Raw genomic sequence first — 27,619 nt, forward strand, 5'->3', positions numbered from 1 at the left:
TTCTAAGATGCATGCCTCTCCTCTATAGTATTTATCCTCTGAAGTTTTGGTAACAGTCAAATCAACTAGCCAGGTGTGGCAGCTCAGCCTGTAATCCCAGCACTTTGGGAGGCTGAGGTCGGCAGATTGCTTGAGCCCAGGAGTTTGAGACCAGCCTGAGCAACATATGGAGACCCTGTCTCTACAAAAAATACAAACAAAAAAATTAGCTGAGCATGATGGTACACACATGTAGTCCCAGCTACTCAGGAGGCTGAGGTGTGAGGATCGCATGAGTCTAGGAGGCAGAGGCTGAAGTGAACTGAGATCGTGCCACTGCACTCCAGCCTGGGTGACAGAGTAAGATCCTGTCTCAAAAAAAAAAAAAAAAAAAAAAGGTGTGGTGGCTCACGCTCATAATCCCAGCGCTTTGGGAGGCTGAGACAGGTGCATCACCTGAGGTTGGGAGTTCAAAACTAGCCTAACCAACATGGAGAAACCCCGTCTCTACAAAAAATGCAAAATTAGCCGGGCATGGTGGTGCATGCCTTTGATCCCAGCTACTCGGGAGGCTGAGGCAGGAGAATCGCTTGAACCTGGGAGGTAGAGGCTGAAGTGAACCAAGATCATGCCATTGCACTCCAGCCTAAGCAACTAGAGCAAAACTCCATCTCAAAAAAAAAAAAGAAAAAAGAGTCAAACCAACTTAAAAACAAGTGTCTTAATAACTGAATTGAACCCTTCTGTGGATTATAAAACTCTTTCCCTAAAAGAATAATCCTCTACTACTGCCCCTCAACATGTTTGCTCCTGTTTCCAAGGAATTCTTAAGATGGAGCACAGCCTATGGGGCCATTGCTGTATGTAGGCTGCCAGTTAAAACACACACACGAGCCTGCTGGGCTGGGTAAACAGGATGCTTATCTGCAAGGTCATAATAAAGACTCTGAGAGACAGGGCACCTACCCTCTGGGTATTTGTAGGTGTGGGTGATGTCCTCCCGCTCGTCACGGCCCACGCTCTTAGTGCTGATCTTCATCCCGACAACCAGGGAACGGTTGACGGATTTGTGCATGGACCCATCGTCCTGCTGGATCCAGTCCACCACATCGGCATTGACCTCCGCGAAGACAAAAGGCGCGTCGTACTTGGTGCTCAGGTCGCCCTCCTTGATGGCCCGAACTGGAACTGGGCCACAGCAGTACGTCCCTGGCAGGGGTGGAAAGGGGAAGGGATGGGCCTGGGTGAAGGTTGGGTGGCATCCTCTAAAACCCTCCCCAGTTCAGTCACATGTGGCCCGAAACCTCAAGACCATGCAGCCCTCTGACAGAAGGACTCCACTTCCAGGAGGGCACCACGGGTCAAGGGTTCAGAAAACGGGCTCTGGAGCACAACTTTTAAGCTTCAAATCCCAACTCAGTTTTTTGGGGGGATGGGGACTGAGTCTCACTCTGTCACTCAGGCTGGAGTGCAGTGGCGCAATCTCAGCTCACTGCAACCTCTGTCTCCTGGGTTCAAGCAATTTTCTGACTCAGCCTCCCAAGTAGCTAGGATTACAGGCACCTGCCACCATGCCCAGCTGATTTTTTATATTTTTGGTGGAGACAGGGTTTCAGCATCTTGGCCAGGCTGGTCTTGAACTCCTGATCTCGTGATCCACCCACCTCAGCCTCCCAAAGTACTGGGATTACAGATGTGAGCCACTTCTCCCAGCCCCAGCTCAGCCTCTTATTAGCTGGGTGACTTTGGGCCAGTCACTAACTTCTGGAAGCAGCAGTTTCGTGTGGAGATAAGATTTCGACCCACCTGATTAGCATTCCTGAATTATAGATGTAAAGCTCTTAGCCTATACTAAATGCTATGCAAGTGTCTGATAAATAGAATGGAAATGTATCCCAGGCATCCTAAAGAAATTATGGAGCCAAGGGCAGGCAACATGTTAGCAAGTAGGACATCTGTCTCGTTTCCTGCTTGTACTGAGAGTGGAACTCAGTGTCCCACATGCGGTTGACCTCAGGGCGTGTGTGTTCTCCAAGTGCATACGGGTGCCTGCTGTTTACATAAGTGTGGTTGATAACTGCCCCACACTGCCCGCAGACTTCAATGCTGAGCACTGGAGGCTGGACAGGTACAGTCTAGCACGTCCACGTGATGGACCATGGTCACGTTCAATAACAATCAAATCACAGAAACCCACCTGCTGGAGAAATGCTAATGCTTTATCGAGAAGTGGACAGAGCTGGGGGAAAAGTCTGCATATAGCTGGAGTTCTTAAACCAGGGTCCACGGATTCCCCCGAGGCACTACCAACGGAATTCAGGGGTCCATGAACTTGGATGGGGAAAAAAGGGTATCTCTGTTTTCACTACAGCACCTCCTTCAATTGCAAAAGCAGGAAACGAACCGCAGCAGCCTTAGGAGCGTGCAGGACTCCTAGGAACCACAGGCATGGTCATTACGATCTTACAGCTGTCACAGTTGACAGCAGGAAATTCATGTATGCTCATAAATTATCTCTACCGCTATAGGATGGAACTTACTGGCTCCATCACTAGACCTTCTTCTATAAAGAAGCATAGATTACTGTATCATAACTTTATTTTTTAAAACTGTGAAAACTGTATTTTAATAAAATTGGTTTTCTGTATAACTGTGCATTATACTTTATGCATTTAAAAACTCCTTAGAAAGCGTCCGTGTGCATCACAAAATTTTGCCTTGGTTGTACTCTCTCTCTCTTTTAAACACACAGATACTATATGTGTGTGTGTGTGTGTTTATATATACACACATAGATAACATATGTTTATATATACACGTGTGTGTTTATATATACACATATAGATAACATATATGTTTATATATACACGTGTGTTTATATAGACACATAGATAACATATATGTTTATATATACACGTGTGTGTTTATATATACATACATATAGATTACATATATTTATATACACATGTGCGTATATATACACACATAGATAACCCATATATGTTTATATATACACGTGTGTGTTTATATATACATACATATAGATAACGTTTATATACACGTGTGCATATTTATAGATACATGTGTGCTTATGTATACATACATATAGATAACATGTTTATATATACACATGCATGTTTATATATACACACATAGATGACATATATGTTTATATATACACGTGTGTTTATATATACATACATATAGATAACATATGTTTATATATACACGTGTGTTTATATATACATACACATAGATAACATGTTTATATATACACGTGTGCATATTTATAGATACATGTGTGCTTGTGTATACATACATATAGATAACATATATGTTTATATATACAAGTGTGTGTTTATATATACATACATATAGATAACATATATGTTTATATATACACATGTGTGTGTTTATATATGCATACAGATAGCATACATAAAAAATGTTTATATATACACACGTGTGTGTGTTTACGTTTGTATGTATGTATATAGAGACACACACATATATACACACACATACAAACATGTGATTTGAAATCAGTGGAGGCTTGTGTGACTGTTGATGCTGCTTACTTTAGCCCAAAAGGACAGACGCTCTTTGGTGTTTTTCTTTGTATTTTTCTGTATTTCCTGCTTACCAGAATGCCCGTGAATTGCTTTTGGGATGATCAGGAATGGGCTGTGAAGATTGAGGTCCCCCACCCTGGCGTGGACCCATCGGTGGTCTCTGGGTGAGCTCCTAGCTCTGCCTCCCTCCAGCTGGGTCACTAACTCTACAGGCCTCGGCTTCCCCATCTGCTAGACGGCAGTGCCTGCCACGCACCTTCGCTCTTCTCCTGGGGCGTTGGGTCCAGGGCCTGCCAGCCCTCGTACCCCGGCTGCAGGTCCGGCCTGGTCATCCACGACTCCACCCAGCAGTGGAAGTTCCTGAGCAGAGAGCGGGGGATGAAGCAGAATGTGAGCAATATCCATTGCCACCTCCCACGGGCAGACCACCCACGCAGGTCCCCAGAGGCACGCTCGCCTCGTCCCAGACAGTCCAGCGCGTCTCCCCACCGCCCTGCTCTTCCTCCCGTGGGGGCTCAGCTCACAGCACCCCCTCTAGCCAGGTGCCCACTGCTACACCTCAGAGCCCTTCTCAACTCCTCTCCCTCTCCTTGCCCCTCTCAGTGGCCACTCTGACCTCCTAATTTCTTGGCTCCATCCCTTCTTTTGTGTCTGTTCAAAGCTTATCACTCCCCACGGGGCCACCCCAGCCCCCTGCCCTGTCTCTTCCCCTCTGGCCCTCCTGGCAGTTGTCAGCACTGCCCTCTCCCACTCTGAAGCCTGGACAACCTGTTGCCTTTGGAATCAAGCCCAGGCCCCCATGCGGCAGTCCAGACTCCCCACACATTAGCATGATTGTCCCGAGGCCCCATCGTCTATGTGGTTGACTTTCTCTCCCTCTAGGCCTTGGCTCCTGTTGTCCCTCCCCAAGCCTGCTCAAACACTGCTCAACTTTTAAGGCCCAGTTCCAATGTGATCTCCTCCAAGGAGCCTGCCCAGATGTCCTCTCCATGGGGCCCTTTCTAGTGGGCTCTGACCCCCCCCGGCCCCACCTCACCAGATCATCTCGCTCTTGTCACCCTGGATCTCCCCAAACTCATTGCGGAAGTACTCGATGAGAAGGTTGCTGTTCTGGTCATGGGCCGAGTTGTAGTTGGTCACGACTCGGGTGGGGATGCCCAGGCACCGCAGCACTGTCGGGGAGGAGTGGAAAGCGGGTGAGGGGATGGGCTGAGGTCCTGAGACGTCCGCCCTGCTCTGGGCCTCCACCTGCCCATCTGTATTCTAGGGCACACTGTGTACCCACTGTCCAAGTCGGGAGAACAGGAGCCAGCCCTTCTTGCCTGGACAATGGCACCCACCCCTCTGGTCACCCCAGGTTCACTCTCTCCCCCTCACACCACAGTTGCCAGAAGGAGACTCTAAAATACAGATCAGGGCTGGGCGCAGTGGCTCACGCCTATAATCCCAGTACTTTGGGAGGCCGAGGCAGGCCTGAGGTCAAGAGTTCAAGACCAGCCTGGCCAGCAAGGTGAAACCCCATCTTCACTAGAAATACAAAAATTAGCCGGGCATGGTGGTGCATGCCTGTAATCCCAGCTACTTGGCAGGCTAAGACAGGAGAATTGCTTGAACCTGGGAGGTGGGGGTTGCAGTGAGCCAAGATCGTGCCACTGCCCTCCAGCCTGGGCCACAGAGGGAGATGCTGTCTCAACATACAATACAATGCAATGCAATACTATACGATACGATACAATATGATACAATACAATACATCTGATGTCAACACTCCTCAGATCAACTGTCCACGGCTCCCCGTGGCCCTTGAGGTCAAGGCCAGAGCCCTGGCCATGGCCCTGGGCCCTGCAGGGTCAGGCCCCTGACCCCCTCCTCTCACATTGTGCTCCACCACACTGGCCTCCAGCAGGTCCTGCTCCCGCCAGCCTCAGGGCATCGGTGTCTGCCATCCCCTCTGCCTGGAAGGCTACTGCCAGGTTCAGGTTGCCCATCATTTGCATTCACAGCACGGTGGAGATCATCTTCCTTTCCAGTGTATAGGCATGTGAAGGATTCTTTAATTAGTCCTCCAAGGACAGTGAGGGATCTGTCTTATGTTAGATCCTGGAGCCCAGCACAGGCCTGTCATTGACTATCTTGTCAAACGGGATGAAGGAGTGGAGGAAGGAGAGAGGGGAGGAAAGAGGGAGGGAGGGAAGGAGTGAATGAATGACTGACTCTCCCCTAGATAGGGATTTAGAGTGAGACTCAAACAGTGGAACAGGCAGAGGAGGGGACAGGGGTCTGGAGACCCAGCTGCTTCCAGCTGTGTGACCTGGGACCAGTCCCTTTACCTCTTTGGGCCTTGGTTCCATCTCTATGTGCATTAGCGATACCAGTGGGGACGCACCATCATTCCCAATGCAGGAGAACATGGATGCATGTGGCCCTGTAATCAGGTCGAAGCACAGGCCAGATTCCTCAGACTTGTCGGGAGGGCCCTGCGTTCCTGCCACGGCCCTGTTTGCTGGGAAAGGTGCTGATGTTGCAAAGACACATTAAACAGAGATGGGACAGTGACTGGCACCTGCAAGCTGGGCTCAGCTCAGTGGTGGGGGAAGAAGCACAGGGGAGGGAGGAAAACCCTGGCGTGGATCTTGGCCTGGGTGCGGAATGATAGGTGCTTTTACTCCCTCATTTTTAAAATGTGCTTTTTATGTGTATTGTAAAAGTAACAGATTCACAGAAAAAAATATCTAAAAAATGAAGAGAAACAAGATTACATTATTACATAATCTGTGGGACTTTTGTTGTACTTTTAGTTTTGATTTAAGTTGAATCTGGGGGAGGAGGAAGGGAGTGACCTTTGCCCTGGGCTCACCATCCATCGACCAGGGTAAGAGCTTACCGGTTGCCCCTGGATTCCTGCCAGGAGACTGGTGGGAGCTGGGAGGAGCGAGGAAGGAACAGCTATGGCCTCCCCCCTTGCCTGGTTCCTGTGGCCCTGAGGCCTGGGCAGAGCACAGCTGCAAGGCTGCCCTCAGTGAAGGCTGGTGTCCTGACGCCAGGTCTTATCCCACCACTCAAGGGGCCTGTGTATAGACCGCAGAATGGGGGAGGCCTGTCTCTGCTGCCCAGGGAGCCAAGCACCATTCCTGCCCCAGGGATGGTGCCCTGGGAGGCCTCGTCATCACACTCTAACAGGAGGCCGCCCCAGTACCAAAGACACCTGGATCACACGCTGTGGGACCTTGGGCAAGACACTCCCCTCTCTGAGCCTCCATTTCCTTCTCTTATTAGTAAGAGAATCTAATAATAGCAGCTTGTGGGGATTTGTGGTGAGTCAGAGAGAGGCCGTGGGTGTGCGCAGAGCCTCATCTGCCCATTTCCAGAGCAAGCACTGAGACGGCACTCGGGAACAGCACAGTGTGTCACGGTGCCCATTACAGCAGACGTCGCCCATTAGTGCTGGCTGACTCACAGACATTGAGGAAGTACAGTGAGGGATCTGGCCTAGAACGCCGGAATCCCAGGCTCCCCTGGAAACCCCCTAGCCCCAGCCTAACCGGAGATCATTCCCACTGTCTCCATTTTAAAGATGAGGAAACGGAGGCTTGGGGGCATCAATTCTCTTGCCCAAGTCCACCCAGGGGTTAGAGGCAGAGCTGGATTCAAACCCAGGCAGTCCAGCTCCAGAGTTCATGGTCCAATTCACCATTGGCTCCGCACATGAACTCCACGGCCACGGTGCTCGGAGAGTCCTTTCCCTGGCCAAGTTTTCCCCAGCTCCATCCCAGGGCCTGGGAAGAGGCTGCAGGGATCGGGACACAGCCCTGGTCTTGTGGAGTGGGCAGCTCAGGGCAGGACCTGCTGCTGAACCTTCAGGCAGCCACAGCCCAGGGTGACAAAGGTTTCTGCGGGTGAGCCTGGGGACCCAGGCCTTGGATGGTGGGGATTCTCCAGGAAAACCCATGGGCTTCTTTGAAAAGACGTGTTTTAGGCCTCTCAGAGGGAAGTTTCTGGGATAAGGGAGTTACCACAGGAAGAAGGAATTCAGCGGTCACAGGGAACGGGCAGTCCCAGGCAGAGAGGCAGGGGTCAGAAGGCAAGGACGGCGAGCTGAGAACCTCGGTTAGGCCGCCCTGACCCCGCCTGCTGCTGTGGAGGACATGCTGGGAGCCTCCCGGGCACCCTTTCCTGGGCCTTAGCACTGCTTTTGGAATCGGCAAAGCCGGGAACCCCAGACCCGCCTTTTAGATTTCCTGAGCCTGGTAATAATAATAGTAATGACGATAAGTCGCATCATCATATAAGCATTTTCTATCATGCACCCAAAATCATTTTAAGCACGTCCCACATTTATTTATTTAGAGATGGGGTCTTGCTCTGTCACCCAGGCTGGAGTACAGTGGTGCAATCATGACTCACTGCAGCCTCGACCTCCTGGGCTCAAGTGATCCTCCTGCCTCAGCCTCCCAAAACGCTAAGACTACAGGGGCACCACTATCACGCTCCGCTGTCTCACACATGTCAACTCATTTAATCCTCTTAACCATCCCAGTATGAAGTTACTATTGTCATGCCCATTTTACATATGATGGAACTGTGGTTCAGGGGAGTTAAGTGATTTACCAAAGGACACACAGCGGATAAGAAGCAAAACTAGGATTTGAACTCAACTCCAGACTCTATGCTCTTTTTTTGTTGTTGTTTTTTGAGAGAGGCTCTTGCTCTGTTGCCCAGGCTGGAGTGCAATGGCACAATCATAGCTCATTGCAGCCAACCTCCTGGGCTCAAGTGATCCTCCTGCCTCAGCCTCCTGAGTAGCCAAGACTCCAGGCACCCACAACTATGACTGCTAATTTTTATTTTATTTTATTTTTTTGTAGAGACAAGGTCTCACTGTATTGCCCAGGCTGGTCTCAAACTCCTGGCCTCAAGCGATCCTCCCGTCTCCAGAGTCTACATTCTCAGCCAGTGTGTAATGCTAACCCATTCCCGTCAACACCATCACAGCCTGGGAGCAATCGCCAACATTTTCTGGCCTTACGTTTTTAAGATTTTTTGTTTTAGATTGGTTTTACTTTTTTCGTTTGAAATTGCTTTATCTTCCACCTCTGCGTTTTAGAACATGCTTTTTTTCTTGACACTGATATTACTGCTATGCTCCAGTTCTTACTGGCTGAGATTTGCTGAAAGCGTCACTGGGCCAGGTTCTGTGCTGAGCAGCCTCATGTCACACCACTCTAGGAGGTAGGTCTTGTTGTCCCCATTTTCCAGATGGGGAAACTGAGGTACAGAAAGAAGTCATTTGCTCAAGGACACAGAGCGAGTGATGGGAGGGTGGGGATTTTTAACTCAGGTGTGTGTGGCTCCAGTGCCCAAGTTCTCAGCCCGGAGGCCATTCTCAATGATAGCCTTGATCCTAGCAACTGCCGGAGGGATGGCCATTGGATAAAGGACCAGAGAGGGTGGCCACAGGCTCTAGGCCACACAGGGCATTGATAGTGTTGGTGGCAGGGGCAGGACCAGGCCAGGGATGTCCTGATTCCTACTCTGGTGCTCTTTGTGCCCTTCCAGGACTCATGACCCACATCCCAGAGTGCAGCTCACCTGTGCAGGCCACAGCGGCGAAGACCCAGCACTGGCCATACTTGACGCGCTGGCAGCCGTGGTTCCTCCAGCGCCGCAGGATGTCCACGCTTCCGATCCAGAACATGGGGCTGACACCGTCGCCATAGTTGTTGTCCCAGCGTCCCAGCAGCACACCCTGGTCATCGTTGCAATTGACCTGCAACCAGTGGGGCAGCATGGGACTGAGCCTGGGATGGGGTGACGGCTGTGCCGCCCAGGAAAGCCTGGGTACACCGGGGGGTGAGAGGTGGGGAGGGGAGCTCCAGTGTGAGGAAAGAGCAGGTGCAAAGGGGCCGCAGTGTGTGACAGACCACGGCGTGCCGCAGACGGTGGGGGCTGGAGCTGGGGGACAGCAGGGAGATGGGGAAGGAGGAGGTGGGGCAGGGTCAAGGTCTTGAACATGAGGCTGGGATGTGACCCTCTCTGTCCTGTGAGCACAGGATGGCTCGGGAGTAACAAAGTGTGATCTAAGCTTTACAAAGACCCCCTTGGGTCCCCCACCGCAGATTATGTGTTCCCCTAATCTCCCATTACCTCGAGAATATAATCAGCCTCCTGACCACGATTCATGAGGCCCTCTGGTCTTGCCCCTGCCCATCTCTGTGGCTTCCCCTGCACACGCAGGCCCTGCTCACTCCGCTCCAGGTACACTGGCCTCCCTTCCTTCCTCAAACCCGCCAAAGTTGCTCCCTCTGCAGGGTCTTTGCACAGTTGTGCCCTCTGCCTGGGTTGCCCTTCTCCTGGGTACCACCTTAGGGAGCCCCCCCAGCCCCTCCCTGAGCCTGGGCCCTGCGGTCCGACCCTCTCACACCCCGGGTTCCTTCAGAGCATGCACCGTCATTAATGACTGCCTGCTCATTCAGGGGGATTTTGGTTAGTGTCAGTCTCCTCCCCCCATCCCCTGAAACACAGTCTCCATGAAGTTAGAGGCCACACAGGACTTGTTCTTGGCTTCTCCCCAGTGCCTAGGACACAGGTGGTACTTGATAAATATTTGCTGAAGAAATGAGTAAATTAATTGCTCTGGGGACCTCATAGCATCACCCTCATCAGTGCAAATCCTGTCTTTCCAATATAAGGTCTCTTCCCTGAGACTTACCCATCTCCCGGGTACCCCCACCGCCCCCAGCACAGTGAATGGCCTGTGTCTCCACTGTGGGGAGGGGCCTGTGGGAGCCCCCTGTGGGCCCTGCCACTCACTCACCATGCCGCTCACCACCCGGCCTATGTAGATGGGGCTGCTGCGGCGGGAGCAGTCACGGCCGGCGTCTTTCACAAACTTGGGGTTGACATCCAAAAGCATCAGGCAGATGTCCAGGATCCCATCTTCAAACTGTGTTAGAGGAAACAAGAGGAGAAACAGGGAGCTGGGAAGCCACCTCCTCCAGGAAGCCTTTCTTGAAGATTCCAGCAGCTGTTTCCTGCTCTGTCCCACACAGCAGACTGGGAGGCTCCAGCTCAGTCTCCCAAATCTCTCTGGTAGCAGCTTCTCATGGCCCAGGAGGGAATGGAGTGGGACAATGACTGGGTGAGCTGTGAATGTGTGACAAGGGGGTGACAGTCTTCATCCAGGGCCTGACTGCAGAGATCTGGGAATCCGGAGGAGAGCCCATGAAGTGGGAAGCCCAGTGTCCCTGGGGCCCCCAGGGGACACTCTGCCCGGGCTCACTGCCCAGGGCCCTTGCACGTGCTATTTCCTCTGCTCAGAATGCTCTTCCTGCCGCTCTCTGCAGGGCTCACACCTTCTCATCCTTGCCATTCAAACGTCATCTTTCTCAAAAGCGGGACCCCTTCTTGTTACCGTCTATTGAAACACCCACCTTCAGGGGCCCTTCTGTTTGCTCTCTTCCTGGGTACCCCCTTCTCTGTGGTCCTCTCCTGGTCCAGATCTCCCTCCAAGCTGCACAGTAGCCTTCTGGGGTGTGAACCATTTGTGGCTCCCTATTGCCATCAGCCTGATGTTCAGGGCTGTTCACACTCTGGACATTGCTGCCTTCTCCAACCTCATCTCGTGGGGCTCCTTCACACACAAGGTGTGCCCCAAACTACAACGTACCTCTCAGGCATGACATAAACTTTCCCACCTCTGAGCTCTTGCATAGTTCCTTTGGCCTAGTATATTGTGCACACACCTCCTTGCCTGGCAAACTCCTACTTGTTCTTCAAAGCCCAGCTCAAATGTTCCCTACTTCAAGAAGACCCCCGGGACACCCATAGGCTGTTATTCCTTCCCTTCTCTAGGTCTTGTCTTTCCTGGACTGTGATCACCTCCAGAAGCTTTGCAAGGGCCATGTCCCACAGCCCAGCACAAGCCCAATACAAAACAGGACCTTGGGAAATGAGTTGGCTCATTTTCTGATGTATTTTATGCATCACGGTCATACCACCGTTTCATTTACATCCCACAGCAGGCTACAGGGTTGCTGGGCAGAGAGTTTTGCAATTATCATCGCAATATTCAGATGAGATAACTTTGGTCAGAGCCTGAGATTATACTGGGAAGATTTCCCTATGGTTTTGGGGCAGGATCCTCTAGCCCTGAACATTGAACCTGACGCAGAGGCTGCTAGGGGAAGCCTCAGGGTAAACCCCACCCCAGGAGGCCAGTACCTCCTAACACACCGGGAGGTTGAGTGGCCAGGGGTGCAATGGTTCTTGCTTCGTGAGTTTTTCCAGTAGTCTCAAGAATTTTTACAGGTCACTGGATGATAAATGAAATATATCATCACTGGTTTAGAGAACCAGCCCGGGCTGGCCGGCTGGAGAGGAAGAAACCATGTGAAACAGATGAGCCATCAGCTGAGGCCAGCCACGCCCAGCCCAGACAGCATGCATGGCTGACCCATAGATTTGTGAGAAATAATAAGTGATTGTTGTTTTTAGCCCCTAAATTTCAGGCTTGTTTGTTGTGGGAAGTAGAAAAGTTCCTTTTTAAAAGTTTCCTTTCTTGTTAACGAATAAATCATTAAGTGCTGATAACTCTTTGTTAAGCTCCATCCTATGTAACTGTTAAACGTAGTACACTCTATGTGCTTGTAATTTTACCAAGATATCTGCGCTGGACGTGCTCACAGGCATGTCCCAGCTCTCCATGGCTTTTACCTGTTTAGAAAAGTTTTAAGTCATTAGCCAATCGGGTTCTAGTTTAAATTGTGAGGTCTGGCTCCAGCCAACGGAGATCAGACACAGCAGTAAGGTCAAGCCTAAATGCATAAGAGATAAATGTATCTGTTTTCCTTTGTTCATTGTATTCTTGTGTCAAGATGGCTAATGACAGTACCAGTCCTACAGTTCAGGAAATAAAAATTGCATTGCTAAAAGATCCTTTGTCTCAGTGCTGATTTTTCTTTGCAGCACCAAACATCTATTTCCAACATTTGTTATGCAGCAGTAGCTAACAGATACAACCAGATCGGCAGTTCACAAAGTATGGTTACTGGACAAGCAACATCAGCATCATCTGGGAGCTTGTTTGAAAAGCAATTTCTCAGCCCCCACCCAGTGTTTTAACACCCTCTTGGTGATCCTGAGAACACTGATCTGGGTGAGGGTTTAAAGCCCCTTCTTAGCACATAGTGAGTGCCCTCAAGTACTGCCTATTATTTCAATACTTGAGCTTTACTGTTCCCTCCCAGGATACCAACCAACTTCACAGCTAAAAAACTCTCCTAGTTCTTTCCCCACCTTAAATCCAGGGCCACCGCCTGTGCTGTGTGACCTCGGGCCAGCCTTGGCCCTCTCTGAACCTTCAGCCATTTTAGGGCCTTTGCATCCCTGACAGCATGAAGTGGGTGACTCTGTGACTCACTCCCACCTGTGCAGCTTTGGCTGCCCCCAGACACACAGGACCTGAGATGGTTGGAAGAGACAGGGTGTGGGCTTACCTGCCCAAAATTCCAAGGTACACTCTTGATGAACTTGGCCGAGCCCTGGTAGATGAAGCCCTGCTGGGTGAGGATGTACTCCTGCCGCTCCTCTTCCGAGTCCAGGTACACAGCATCCACTGCGGGCAGAAAGAGAGGGGCCTCAGCTCTGGGTCTGGTGAGGCCCAGGGTCCCTGCAAACCTGGCAGTCAAGGATGCCAACTCCCTGGGCCAAGCCAGTGTCTCAGGGATCCATCCTTCTTTTAATTAGAAAAAGTAACCACTAATGAATAATCCTGCATCAATGAGATAATGTGCTATCGGTTAGTGACAACAAAGGCCGCCATTTCTCTGACACTCAGCATGTGCCAGGACCTGTGATAAATGTATGACCTGTGTTATCACATTTAATCTCCAGAAGAGCCTGATGAGGAAGGGATCCTTGAAAGCCCCATTTTAAAGATGGGAAAACGAAGGCTCAGGAATATTTTATAGCTGGCAAAACTGAGACTAGAGATGGAGGAGCACTGGGCCAGGAGTCAGGAAACTCCTGATCCTCATTTGCTGTGTGATCCTGGGCAGGCTACTTTGCCTTCTCTGCCCACCTTAACACCTCACTGTGTTAGCACAAAATGCAGATCTGAAAGGTGCTTCGGAAACTAAAGCCCTGAGTAGCATGAGGGAGGAGCCTGATTCAAGGTAAAGAGAGCTCAGTAGCAGAGGGGACGGCCAAGAAAGGGTTCCTGCAGCTCAGCAGAGGTGGGGTCCTGTCTGGCTTGAGGGAGTCACAGAGGGCTCCCTGGAGGAGGTGGTATCTGAATGTCGTCTTGAAAAATGATTAAGGTTTAGAGACTTGGAACCTGGAGGGTGGCATTCTAAGCAGAGGACCAGAAAGCACAAACCTTTGGCTGCTAGGAAATGCAGGGCATTTAGTTGTCTGTGGCCAGTGAGGGGAGAAGAGGGGGCTGAGGAAGTTGGGGCCAGATGGTAGGAGCCCAAAGGTCAGACTGGCTTTACTGACTTCTTCACTGATGAAGACACCCAGGGCAAGAAGGAGCAATCTGGAGCCCCATTATGACTTTGGTGAGCCCCAGGCCCTCCTGACTTCATGCATTCCTTCCTCCATTAGAAAAAAAGTAACTGAATTTTATGACTGCTTTTGTTAATGACAGCGATCTCAATATTACATATTAGAACCTGTTGTTCAACTTAAATGTTCATTTTTTTCTTGTGATTTTAAAATCAATTAAAACATGTTCACAGCCCCTAAAACTTTCTCGGGCCCCAGGCCCTGTGCCTGCTGGGTCTAATGGGGAAGCTGGCCCGGAAAGGAAGCAGCTGCCGGACCCTCAGACCCCTGGGCTTTGTCATGCCCATCTGCAGCGACCTGCAGCGCACTTTCATCATAGTGAGGAGAAACGGGAAAGAGGCCAAATCTCATGTGCATTCTGCTCTTTGGCTCTGGAAACTTCTATAAAAATTAACCTTGAAGTCAATGAACTATAATGGCTCTGCAGCAGCCAGGGGATATGGGACAAAGAGTGAAAGAGAAAGGAGAACCCACAGAGTTTCAACATTAGAATGAGTGCCAGCATTTGTTGACTTGTCCGCACTCCGGCTCAGGATGCCAAGACTGTGACATCCCCAGCTCAGGTCGCCATCTGGTAAAGGTGGGGGCCCTGGGGACGTGAAGCCTTGCACACAACTGGCACTCGATCCTATTGGTCTTGGAGTTGAGGTACAGGAGGGTCCCATTTTCCAGGCAGACCTTTCCCACCCACCAGACCGATTTCCTCCCGCAGCGGCCCTGAGCTCACCCTGGTCCAACTTCCTACTTCTGCATCACCAGCTCCATGGCTCCCGCCCTGGGATGTGGGTCACTTTAGTCACTGTGCTGCTTGGCTGACCGCCACTCCAACCCGCTGGCCAAGTAGGAGGAAGGGAGCCATCCCCCAGAACCACGCTCCCCATTCCCTGAACTCTGAAACCCTGTGGCATGGACAAGGGTGGGGACGTCGGCAAGTTCCTGTCTCGTTGGCAGAGTTGCCAACTAGTTGCAACCCTCTGCAGATAGACTGAAATTCAAAACAAGCCTATGGTGGGGTCTAGGAAGGCTACTTCTGTCCCAAGAAATTATTTCATTGGCCACAGGGTATGAAGCAAGGGTGCTCATTGACACATCATCCCTGCGTGTGATGTACCTCTGGGCTCAACCTCGTGACCATCAGTGGGGGCTGGACCATCCACATGGGCAAGACACAGGGCACTCGAGGCCCTTAGAATGAGCAGATGTGGCTGGGCGCAGTGGCTCACACCTGTAATCCCAGCACTTTGGGAGGCTGAGGCAGGCAGATCACCTGAGGTCAGGAATTCGAGACCAGCCTGGCCAGCATGGTGAAACTGTCTCTACTAAAAATTAGCAGGGCATGTTAGTGCATGCGTGTATCCCAGCTCCTCGGGAGGCTGAGGCAGGATAATCACTTGAACCTGGGAGGTGGAGGTTGCAGTGAGCCAAGATCTCGCCAGTGCACTCCAGCCTGGGTGACAGAGCAAGCCTCTGTCTCAAAAGAAAAGAAAAGAAAAGAAAACGAACGAATGAGCAGATGTATGCAGACCAACGTGGAGAGATCCTCACACTGTCTCTTGGGGGAAAAAAAACAAGATGTAGATTGATGTACACAATGGGATCCTTTTATGTTTGAGATAGAGAGACAGAGATACCTGTAAAATACAGTGATTTTTCCAGGCACATACAGACTGACCTAAGGAGGTTAGCCCCCACAAAATGTCTAACAATGGTGTCCCCTAAGGAGGAGGGGTCAAGGTGGGGGCCATTTCTCTATAGGCTTGAAGCCCTCCCCTCCCCTCTGGGGGACATTTCTCTATAGGTTTGAAGCCTCCCCCCCTCCCCTCCCCTCCCCTCCCCCTCCCCTCCCCTCCCCTCCCCTCCCCTCCCCTCCCCTTTTATTGAGACAGAGTCTTTCTCTGTCGCCTAAGCTGGAGTGCAGTGGCACAATCCCAACCAACTGCAGCCTCGACCTCCTGGGCTCAAGCGATCCTCCCACCTTAGCCTCCTGAGTAGTTGGGACTGCAGGTGTGTCATCGCATCCAGCTAATTTTTGTATTTTTTATAGAGATGGTAGGTTTTGCCATGTTGGCCAGGCTGGTCTTGAACTCCTGGGCTCAAGTGATTCCCCACCTCAGCCTCCCAAAGTGCTGGCGTGAGCCACTGCACCTGGTCTTGAAGCTTTTCTAAAGAGAATGCTGTCATGGCTTACTCGGAAATAAAAATCAACATATGGAAAGGAGAAAAATTTAAAAGCTTTCTGCTCAAATATAAAGTGCCTCAAAATAGAGAAGAAAAAAAAATAAAGCAATGACCCAGCAAGAAGGTGCTGTCTGACAGCCAGGAGGCCAGACTTTCTGCCCTTTTGAGGAGGGACACCGATTCCCAGGAGGGTCCTGGCCCACAAGGCTTCTCTCCCTGCTTTGTTTCATTAGAGCAGGAAGGAAACAGACCATTAGATCCGACTGCCTTGCTAGTTAGATGGGAAAATCGAGGCCTGGGGAGGCAACTGGCAACCCCTGGCTCCTCCCCCTGGCTCAAGTCAGTTTCCGTTGTTCCAAACTCTCCCCTCTCACTTTCTAGTTTTGTCCAAGGTTGTCCACTTATTTATTGAAAGAGGTTCCAGAGACCACTTAACTTCTCTGAGCCCGCGTTTCCTGTGTGTGAAGTGGGGACGCTGACATCTCCCCCTTGGGATTGTTGAGAGGCCCGACGAGATGGTGGGTAAGGAGGCATCTGGGCAGTCAAACTGCTCCTACTCACCCGCCTCCCCCCAGCCTGTCCTCCAACCTCGCCTCCCCGTTTCCCTTCCCCAAACCAGTCTGGGTGAGATTTAAAACAGGGCCCCCACCTTGGACGGGTGTGGTGGCTCACACCTGTAATCCCAGCACTTGGGGAGGCTGAGGTGGGTGGATCACCTGAAGTCAGGAGTTCGGGACCAGCCTGGCCAACATGGTGAAACTCCATTTCTACTAAAAATACAAAAATTAGCCAGGCGTGGTAGCAGGCACCTGTCATCTCAGCTTCTGGGGAGGCTGAGGCAGGAGAATCACTTGAATTTGGGAGGCAGAGGTTGCAGTGAGCTGAGATCATGCCACTGCACTCCAGCCTGGGATACAAGAGCAAAACTCCATCTCAAAAACAAAACAAAACAAAAAAAATACCAAGGGCCCATGAAACAGATCAGATGCAGGACATAGTGCCCAGGCCTGGGCATCAGCTGGGCACCCTATTCTGATGGGAGGCTTTTGAAACTAAGACACTGCCTGTCTAGTTGACAGTGGCCTGGGAACATACAGGCCTCCAACAGGGAGTGAAGTCTCTCGGTAAATACGTGGAATTGGGCGTATAATTCTGCTTCCTTTCCTTTCTATTTTGTTAGAGACAGGGTCTCACTCTGTCATCCAGACTGGAGCACAGAGGTGTCATCATGGCTCACTGCTGCCTCGGTCCCCCCCACCTCAACCTCCCAATTAGCGGGGACCACTGGCACGCACTACCACACCCAGCTACTTTAAAATTTTTTTTGTAGAGACAGGGTCTTGCTCTGTTGCCCAGGCTGGTCTTAAACTCCTGGCTCCCTGAAGTGATCCTTCCTCCTCAGCCTCCCAAAGCGCCAAGGTTCCAGGTATAGGTCACTATGCCCGGCCTCATTTTGTTTCTATGAACAGGGATAACAGGAGTCCTCATGTCTTGAGGGTTTTGTGAGGCCGGGGCACAGTGGGCCTCACTCAGTCCTCTTAATGTATGTCTCTTACCCCTGTTCTTCCCAGCTCCAGTGGCCTTCATGGGTGGGTCCAGCCCTGCCTACCCCAATGCTGTGAGCAGGGGGAGCATGGCTCACCTGGGCACCAGGCGTTGAAGAGCAGGGTGAAGTGGCCCAGCACGAAGCTGGAGCCCTGGTAGCCGGTGGCGGCCTCCAGGCTGAGGCGATACAGGCCGATGGGGGCGTCGGCGGGGGCGGTGAGCTGCAGCGAGAGGGCGCAGTCCTGCTGGTCCACCACGGCGGCCGTCCAGCCACCCTCCTCCACAGCATCTTGCAGTGGAAACCGGGCCTTGGTCCCGGCCTCCTTGCTGGGTGCTGGGCCTGTGGAAGGAGAAGCAGTAGCCATGAACCAGGGTGGGCAGGGCTGGCATGGCAGGGCAAGGCACCCACCTGGGGTCCCCCAGCTTGGGCTCCAGGCCTAGTTCTGCCACTAACCACTGAAATAATTTTGGCAAGAAGTTTTGTCTCCCTGAGCCTCAGTTTCCTCATCTGTAGAGGCGGTGCTCAGAACCCCAGCCTTTCAAAATGGTTCTGTGGGAATGCATAAAAAGCCACAGGCACACAGCAGTCCTCAACTAGAGAGTTTCCTCCTGAGAGAGGGCCATGCAGCCCGGAGCCAAGTCTCAGCTCCACTGCTCTGCAGTGACCTGACTGACAAGCCCATCCCTCTCGTTGGGGTCACCTGGCCCATTTGTGCAGCATAGACAAGGATTAGGCAAGATGCCCTGGGGCCTTCCTTTCCTGCCCAAACCCTCTATCCTTTCTTTGTTTTCTTTTTTCTTTTTTTTTTTTTTGAGATGGAGTTTTGCTCTTGTTGCCCAGGCTGGAGAGCAGTGGAGTGATCTCAGCTCACTGCAACCTCCACCTCCCAGGTTCAAGCGATTCTCCTGCCTCAGCCTCCCAAGCAGCTGGGACTATAGGTACAAGCCACCATGCACAGCTAATTATTGTATTTTTAGTAGAAATGGGGTTTCTCCATATTGGTCAGGCTAGTCTTGAACTCCTGACCTCAGGTGATCCGCCGCCTCGGCCTCCCACAGTGCTGGGATTACAGCCGTGAGCCACCGTGCCTGGCCACGTCCTGCTTTTTCTTTCAGAGAAGGAAGCCCAGACGCTGAGCAGAAAGGGACCTCGGTCCTCTGAAAACCCCTTGCCGTTGGGCTGTGGAGGGTGCTGGCTGGCCCACACAGCCTCTAGGTGTCTACGTCCCCAAGCCCCCCAACTGCTGTCCCCCACATCTCCATAGGCAGCTCTGAGATGCCGGTCAGAACCACCCCTCACCTTCCTACAGCCTTTGACACTTTATGAAGCACCGGCTTCCTTTGAGACCCCTTGCCCAGGTGAGTAAACCGGGGCAGAGAGAAGGGGTTTCCCAAGGGTACCCTAGGAGCTTGTGGTGAAGGTCGCATCTGAAGGGGTCTGTCACTCTTGGTGGTTTTCTACGGTGCCTCTCCTTCCCAAAGAGGACACTCCCTGGCCGAGTTCTCAAAGGTACAGTGATGTGCATTCTCTGAAACGCAGCTGCTTTTCCAGGTGGGGGGAGGGCCCCGCCCCTGCAGGCAAGTCTGAGTCATGGGCAGGGCGAGGAGGGGCTGGCCACTTTCTGGACATGGGCGGTGGAGGGGAGACAGAGGATGTTCTCTGCCTGGCTGGGCGGGTGCCCGGAAGAGTTTATTTTTATTCTCCCATCTCCCTCCCTGCAGCTCTGCCCACCCACTGCTGGCATTATTGGGGCCTGCTCACCCAGGGCTCCCTCCCAGCCCCCAGCCCCCTCCTCCCTGCCGGCCAGCCCCACTCACACCCAGCTCAAGTGTAACCATGAAGTAACAGGAATGATACAGGCCTCTGAGGCTCTGCCCAAGTGCCAGGAGCCGACTGGAAGCCTTTGAATGTTCCCTACTTCCAGAGCTGGTGTCTGGAGAGGAGCCGTGCAAGTCTGGGGTCCCAGACCCACCCTAGGTCTGGCTCCAGACTCTGCCCCTGAGCACTGTGTGACCTGGGCCACATCACCAGGCCTCTCTGATCTGTTTTCTCACCCAAGAAGAAAACGGGCTTAGGCCACATGCCTGGGAGGGTCCAGTCTCAGGTTTGAAACTGACTCTGTGACGGACAAGTTACTAGCTTCTCTATGCCACAGTTTACTCATCTGTAAAATGGGCCAGCGGCAGTGCCTCGCTATAAGGTTGTTGTGAAGCTCAAAGAGGACAGGCATGCAAAGCATCCCACGAGGCGCCCGGTGTATAGTAAGTGCTAGGGGAGTCACAGTCAGTGCTGTTCCGTTTTCATGAACACCTCCCAGCTCTGTGTAGAGGGTTCTGTGAGAGTTCAGAGAAAGCATTCTGAACAGTGACCAGCACACAGTAATTATGCAGGAAGTGTGATCTATCGTCAGTGTCATTAAAAGGGGCCACTAAACATCTGAATTCTCAGGCCAAATAGCAGATGGTGAGGAGTGGAGTGGAATTTAGAGATTGTCTAGTTCAGTTGAAGAACTTCACAGATATGGAAACTGAGGCTGAGAGGGGTGGCGCTGGGTGGCCATGGAGCACCGTTTGCTCAGGACAGCCTCAGTTTATGCCAGTGGTCCCAGCATAATTCTTAAGGGCGCTCCTTTCAATCTCAGAACCGTCCTGGCTCAGAAGGTCAATGATCTAGTCTCCGTGGCAACAGGCCTGGGCCAGGTCCCATTGCCACCATCGCTGTTGACATGTCACCCTCAGGGACAAGTCAGCAAAGGTACTTCCCTTTTTCTCTATCTTGGGGCAGCCATGCACACACACTCACCCCTCTTTTCCCGGGTCCCTGGGGGGCAGGAGAGGGACAGGCTGTCCCCCAGTCCACCCGCCGCTCACATAAGCTGGCTTTACAAATTCCTTGGCTGTGGTTCTACTCCATCCTCTCTGTGGGACCAGGTCCTCTCATGAGGACCACTCTGGGCCCAAATGACCACAGGGACCCTAGGGGTCCTGGCCACTATCCCAGGCCATGGTGGCTGGGCTGGGATGGGGTGTGTGAGCAGAACCTTCCAGAGTAAAGCCTTCTATCAGCCACATAAGGGTACCTTTCACTCCTCCAGGCTGACCTCACTTCCACTGCCACCTCCACACCCCCTCAAACCCCGACCCCGCCTTGGAGGGAAGCAGCTTTATCCCTCTAACAAGGATGCATTTGTCTAGTGTGGTCGGACCCCATAACAGAGTCTGTCGGGTCTCTAACTGTCTGGGTGAAAACACAACCTCTGGGAATGTATGGGATCAGGCCACACACTCTATTCGCTGGGTGACCTTCACCAGCTCTCCTGTGTCTCTGGGCCTCAGTTTCCCATCACAAGCTAGAATGTTCCTGCACAGCAGCAGAGTCACCTGGCCAGGCCTTGAGCCGGGCGCTGACCCAGGTCAGGCCTGGAGCGGGTTGGGGGGGAGCTGGTTTCCTGGTATTGTCCCTCAGGCTTCCCCAGGCCCTGGGAATTTTGTGATTGCTTGGACAGGGAAGCTGTGTGCACTCAGAGTCCTGGACTCCTCCGTGGCTGCCTACAGGGGCTGCGGAAGTGACCAGGGCAGGTTGGTTATAGGTTGATAAGTTATAGGTTATAGGTTGATAAGTCGGTGGGGACTGGAGGACGGAGATTAGCTTGCTGGGGTGGGAAGGTCAGCTACCCTTCACCCAACCCCAGCTCGGGGCCCTAATGAGCTAACACTATGCCGCCCAGACAATTAGAGATGGACAGGAAGAAAGGGGGCTGGAGAGGGAAAGAAGAGAAAAGCAGGCGGCCTTATCCTTAGCAAACAAACTCAGGAGCAGAAAACCAAATCCCACACGTTCTCGTTATAGGTGGGAGCGAAGGGACGAGAACACGTGGACTCAGATAGGGAAGGGTAACAATTCACACTGGGGCCTCTTTGAGGGTGGAGGGCGGGAGGGGGGAGAGGAGCAGAAAAAATAACACTTGGGTACTAGATTTAGTATCTAGGTGATGAAATAATCTGTACGACGAACCCCCGTGACACAGGTTTACCTATATAACAAACCTGCACATGTACCAGTGAACCTAAAATAAGAGTTTAAAAAAAGAAAGAAAAATAAATAAAAAAGAAAGTAGAAATCACAGACTGCCCAAGCCAGCGGCTCATCTACCGTGCCATCTCACAGAGGAGCACACTGGGCCCTGGCAGGCACTGGTGATAAATGTGCCCGCTGCAGGGACAAAGGGATGAAGCGCCTCACTCTGTGGTTGAGGTCTGAAGCCTTCTGTGTCCCTAACATCCTGTGTGACGGACCCTCCTGAGCCAGTCACTTGACCTTTCGTAGCTCAGCTTTCCCATCTGCAAAATGCTGTCCTTTATACTTCTGAGCTTCGAGGATTCGAGGCAAGCATGTGTTCAGTGGGTGCTCCACAGATGTCATGATTTTCACTATCCTGAGCCTGACTCTTCTCAGGTCACCAGACCCAGCCCTTAACTGCCATGTACCCTCAACTTTTCACTTCGTAGAAGGAAAACTGAGGCGGAAGAACAGAGACTTGCTGGGGGCTCCTTGGCTCTTAGCAAGGGCTCTATGGGGGCCAGTGTGCTTGTGGGGGAGCCCCTGGGAAGTGGGTGTGCCTCTACCAGGAGGACAGGGGCAGGGAGGAGAGGCATGGAGGGGAAATCCGAGGCTAGCCTGCAGTCCCCGTGATAAGCCTTATCAAGGGCCTTCTAGGTCAACACAGGCCTCAGCCAAGGAATGCTTGCTGCCATCTCTGCCCTTAGAGACTTCAGAAAGCACTGGCCTTCGCCACCCAGAGTCCTAGCCAGATGGCCCCTCACTGACCTCAAGGGAGTGGCTTCCACCAGATCCCAGCCCAACTGATTTGGCATTTGAGGCTATTTTCCCAGGAAAGGCCAACAAAGAAAATGGGCACCACACATCTGGGGATGAGATGGCTGGGGTCTCAGCATCCCTTTACCTGTCCCTGGGGCCCCAGTACAAAGATAAGCAACAGCTGCAAATAACCACAGGCCCTCCACCACAGCAGACACGTAACAACCTTCCAACGTGAGGGCTTTCAGATGATGAAACTCAGGTTCAGAGAGGTTAAGTAATCTGTTTAAGGTCACACAGCAGGTGGGCAGCCCAGGCTGCACTGGAATCCAGGTCTCTCTGTCCAGCCCTGGAGACTGAGGCAGCTTCCTAATGCTTGGAGAGTGAACTGCTAGGATACAGAACTGCCCACATAGAAAGCAGAAGGCAGCTGGGCTCTTTCTCTGCCACCCAGGCCTGATTTGGGTCTGATCCCAGTGCCTGGCTGGGTTGCATGGATTTCAGGCAGCAGAGAGATTAGAAAGTTGTTTCGATATGGGAAAGGGCAGACAGCATCTTTTTCCTTTTTCTTTTAAGGTGGTGTCTTGCTCTGTTGTCCAGGCTGGATTCAAAGTCCTGGGCTCAAATGATCCTTTCACATCAGCCTCCCAGATAGCCAGGATTACAGGCATACAACACGATGCCTGGCTTGTGAACGGGATCTTGATCAACTTTCCAGGTCGAAGGCTGACCTGCAGCCCTGCTGATAATAGGCTTTCAGAAGCTCAGGGGGTCAGAGACACAGGCTTGCTCACAAAGCTGGTGGTCCACCGTGACATCTCCTCCCTTTCTGGACCTCAGTTCCCTCATCTCTAAAATGGGGCTAGTGACAGGTGGCAATTTCCCAAGGAAAAAAGAAGGGTAAAGTTATTTGCCCTGTTCTCTGTCAGGGGTCTGGGGCATGCCGGGGTAGAGAGAGAGGAGGTGGCGATGGTGGTGGTGGAGTGGGGTTGCAGGTACTCACCAGTCACAACACTGAAGGTGAGGCTGTCTACACTGGCCTCGTAGTTGCGGCCCTCAAAGTGCAGGGTCAGCCGGAAGGGCTGGCCCCGTCGCACCACCAGCTTCTCCTGGCACAGGTCGGCCGTGTGGTGGTCTCGGCCATTGGACTCCAGCTCCAGATCACACCTCTCCAAGATCAGCTCTACAGAAACAGAAGCGGAGGCATGAACCTTGGGAGCATAGCTGTGAGCCTCAGCGACAACCTGCCCTCCCTGGACATGTGTACCTTGTGCCCTCTTTCTCCCCACGAAGCACAGCCATTCTCCCTGCTGACCTCTCTCCATAGCCCTTGTCACACAAGGGCTGGGGAGGGTCCAATCTCCCTAACCCTTTTTTTTTCTTTTTAATTTAATTCCATTTGTGGCCCAGGCTGGTATGCAGTGGTATGATCACTCACTGTAGCCTTGAATTCCTGGGCCCAGGGGATCCTCCAACCTCAGTCTCTTGAGTAGCTTAGAGGATAGATGAGCACCACTAATTTTTTCATTTATCAATGAGCTGGGACTATAGGCACAAGCCCACCTCATTTTTTCATTTTTGGTTTTGCCATGTTGCCCAGGCTGGTCTCGAACTGTTGGGCCAATCAGTGCTCCTGCCTTGACCAACCAAAGTGCAGGCATGAGCCACAGTGCCCAGCTTTCCCTAAATCTTTTAATCACAAGGTTGTGACACCCTGTGGCACTTCCTAGCTGTGTGATCTCCAGCAGTCATAGGGAACGGCAGTATCTACCTCCCAGGGCTGGTGTGAGATGAAATGAATTAATGTATGTAAACCAATACAGTGTCTGTTGTGTAATAAATATTCAATAAACATGAGCTATTCTATTGCTATCAGAGGGTTCTTCTGGTTTAAACAGGGGCAGCATTTTGTATAGGTCAATTACATGGGCTTTGCCTTTAGATCCAACTTTCAGTTTACGGGAAATACACAGGGCCGAGGCACAAGTTAAACACAGAATGGGGATGCAATTGAAAAACTTCATACACTGGGAAACTATTGACAAAGGATCCAGTGTCTTTAACAAAAGGTTGCAAGAAAAATGAAAAAAAAAAAAATCATTGAAGAGAGAACCTATAAAGAGAAACTTAAACCCACTGTGATGTATTGATCTTATTTGGATGTTGGTTTCAAAAACGTATTTTAAAAGCTTTATTACATGTATAAGACGACTGGAAATTTAAATACTGATGGCATAATGGTGATCTCAAAGAATTTTGTTAATTTGAGAGTCCTTATCCTTTAAAGACATTTACAGATGAAATGAAGTGGTGTCTGAGATTTGCTTGCAAATAATAGAGGACGTGGGCAGGGGCAGGAGAAGCCACGTGGTCAGGACTGGCTGATGAGGACATAGGAAGTGATTAAACAATTCTCCACAATGAAACATTTTTAACATGATAGGAGCTTTGGAGACTTCCAGAGGTAGGTTTTAGTTCTGCTGTACTGCTGTGTGAGCCTAGGTAAGTGTCTCCCCGTCTCTGTGCTTCCTCCTCTAAAGTCTCAAGGGGCTGTTGTGAGTCTGGAAGAGGTGTTGGGGAACCCCTTCCCCAAGGCCTAGCCCAAGACAGAAGCTTGACATGTGAAAGTTCCATTTACAGTTTCAGATGGAGCTGAGGACAAGGGCAAGGTCAGGGTGACAGATGGGTGGGAGTCTGGGGGAAAAAAACAAATCTCAAAAAGCTTGCCAAGCTCAAGGTCAAGAATGGGAAGATCTTAAGGCGAAAGGAGTGGACAAGACAGACTCTCCCAGTTGTGGGGCCACTGGAGAGCATGTGGTCCAACTGAGGCCCAGGGGCAGGAATTTGTTCAAAGTCACCCCGCAAGTTGGTCCTTGACCATGGGACAGCCCAGGTCTCCTCCCCGCCATCAACTATTCCAAAAATGAGATGCAAAGAGCCTTGTATGTGAATTATCTCAACTTAAATCCCAGAATGATTCCTTTACATAGATGCCGTCATGATTCCCATTTTGTAGGCAAAGACACGGTGGCACCAGGTCCCAGGACAAGTGGCTGCTTTGGGACTGGAATCCAGAGCTGTGGGATTCTGTAGGATTCTGCCCTGGGAACCACCTCACTACAGCCCAGAGTTTGTTCTCCAGCCCTTCTTATGACCCTCCCCCACCATGTCCTGAAGTATCAGGGATGTCAGTCCACCTGGAATGGCAACAGGAGAGACCTCTGTGGCCAGAGGAAGAACTTCCTGCTGGCCTGCTGGGGCAAGGAAATGCTGTTTTTGGAAACTTCAGTCCCAGGGAGCTTGAGCAGGAAAGAGGCCATTGTTATCCCCGTGGAAGACCCTGGCGATATGGCCAGTCCCTGGGCTGTGGGAGACATTTTCTCAATCTATTCTCTGAAGAAGGGTTTCCAGAAATCATGTCTAGCTCCAAAGGTGCAGAAACACTGGGGTCTAGAATTGTAGGATTTGTAGGATTTCTACACGGAGAAAAGGTCTAGGTCTTCTAGGCCAGTGAGACCTCTATCGGAAGTGGCCACTGTGACGTGAAGCTGCGGGCTTGTCATAACTGGCTTCTCCAGGATCTCCCGGCACCACTGAGTCCTGCTTTTGAGCTTGGGGGTGAGAAGATGCATTGAGGACAAGCGGCCACCAAGGTGATACATCACAGAGTGTTGGGAGCTGGGTGGCTGAGACCACACAGGAGGGTCAGGCGGGTCCACAGTTCCTGCCACCCACCCCTGCTCCACAGGCCCCATGTCCCTGTCCCACACCCCTTCCTGGGGGAGGCAGTGGGTGCAGAAGCCATCCCCGGATGAACTTGACCCAAGAGCCAATGGGGATTCTGAGTCCAGCCGTGACATCCTCCATGGTAGAAATCCCTCCTGCTGGGAGCTACGACAGTGCTGCGTGTGTGTGTGTGTGTGTGTGTGTGTGTGTGTGTGTGTCGGGGAGGGGAGGGGAGGGGAGGGGAGGGGACTTACTGGTATGAAATTAATTAAGCCTCTGTTCCACGCCTCTCAGCCCTCACGGATGCACCAAAGGCTGACACTACTGACCTTATTTTATAGGTGAGACTCAACAAGTGGCCAGGGTGTAGGGTTGCAGAACTTGAGAGCGGGAAGAGCAAGCCTGGTTTCCAAAGGCTCCCCCATAGGATGCTGAAAGCTCCTCTCTGGCCTCTGGAGCCAAGGACTCAGCCAGGCTTGGCTTGCACACCACTGGGGAGGCATGCACACCCCTTCCGGCTGGCAGGGACCTTCCTAACCTAAGTGTTCTGAGGCCAGGCCCGCACCCCCTGTACAGCTCCAGGCACACATCAGGGAGCCAGCCCCTACTAACTGATGGAGAACACATGCCGGTGATCCGCCAGGACAGCACTTTACTGTTTGCAACACCCCTTCCCTGTCCATTGCTCCACCTGATCTAGGAGGCAAGGGTTTATGATTATGCACTGCGGATGGGGAAACTGAGGCTCCGAGCAGCCTTGAGGCGCCTCCCCACCCGGCCCAGTCTGCCTGTTGCTCTCCAAATCAGGACTTAGGGATTCAGCTGCCACCAGGTCCTGACCCCCAATTCCCCGTGGGGAACCTGAGACCTGGGAGGTAGCCCCGGGACACCTGAGAGGCGGCGGCGCTGACTCTAATACTTACCCTCGGCCATGGTTGGGCGGGGGCGGTGCTCCTTCCACTGGCGGCGGGACCCTCCAAGTGCGACCACTGGCTGCGGACACTGCTGAGGCGGAGCGCGGAGCCAATTTATAGCCCGCCGTGAGGCGGGCCAGGGGCGGGGCCGCGCGGGAAGGCGGCGACCTGGGAGGCCACCTATTACCCAGTCCCGGGCCCACGCCGCCAGCACTGGGGCGCACCCCGGGGACCGGAGCCCGAGGGAGGGACGGCGGCTGGGCGAGGGCGCCCCCTGGGGGAGCGGACAGGGACACACAACTAGCCCAGGACAGACAAACCTG

At 52.1% G+C, this 27,619-nt stretch overlaps 1 protein-coding gene across 1 annotated transcript in view; it reads right to left on the reverse strand.

Moving 5' to 3' along the window:
• The window catches only part of TGM2 (transglutaminase 2), a 38,527-nt gene extending 11,141 nt beyond the window's left edge, over positions 1-27,386 (reverse strand). Inside the window, exons 1-9 of the mRNA XM_002747551.7 lie at positions 27,306-27,386; positions 23,660-23,839; positions 17,935-18,177; positions 13,046-13,164; positions 10,366-10,494; positions 9,141-9,318; positions 4,588-4,723; positions 3,808-3,911; positions 946-1,188 (exon numbers count right to left, since the gene is read on the reverse strand). Of these exons, the coding sequence (XP_002747597.5) occupies positions 946-1,188; positions 3,808-3,911; positions 4,588-4,723; positions 9,141-9,318; positions 10,366-10,494; positions 13,046-13,164; positions 17,935-18,177; positions 23,660-23,839; positions 27,306-27,315 (1,342 nt within the window). The 5' untranslated portion in view covers positions 27,316-27,386. The remainder of the gene's footprint in view (positions 1-945; positions 1,189-3,807; positions 3,912-4,587; positions 4,724-9,140; positions 9,319-10,365; positions 10,495-13,045; positions 13,165-17,934; positions 18,178-23,659; positions 23,840-27,305) is intronic.
• Between the last annotated feature and the right edge of the window lie 233 nt (positions 27,387-27,619).

This window comes from Callithrix jacchus, chromosome 5 (assembly GCF_049354715.1).
Source record: "Callithrix jacchus isolate 240 chromosome 5, calJac240_pri, whole genome shotgun sequence".
In the NCBI taxonomy this organism is placed as follows: Eukaryota; Metazoa; Chordata; class Mammalia; order Primates; family Cebidae; genus Callithrix; species Callithrix jacchus.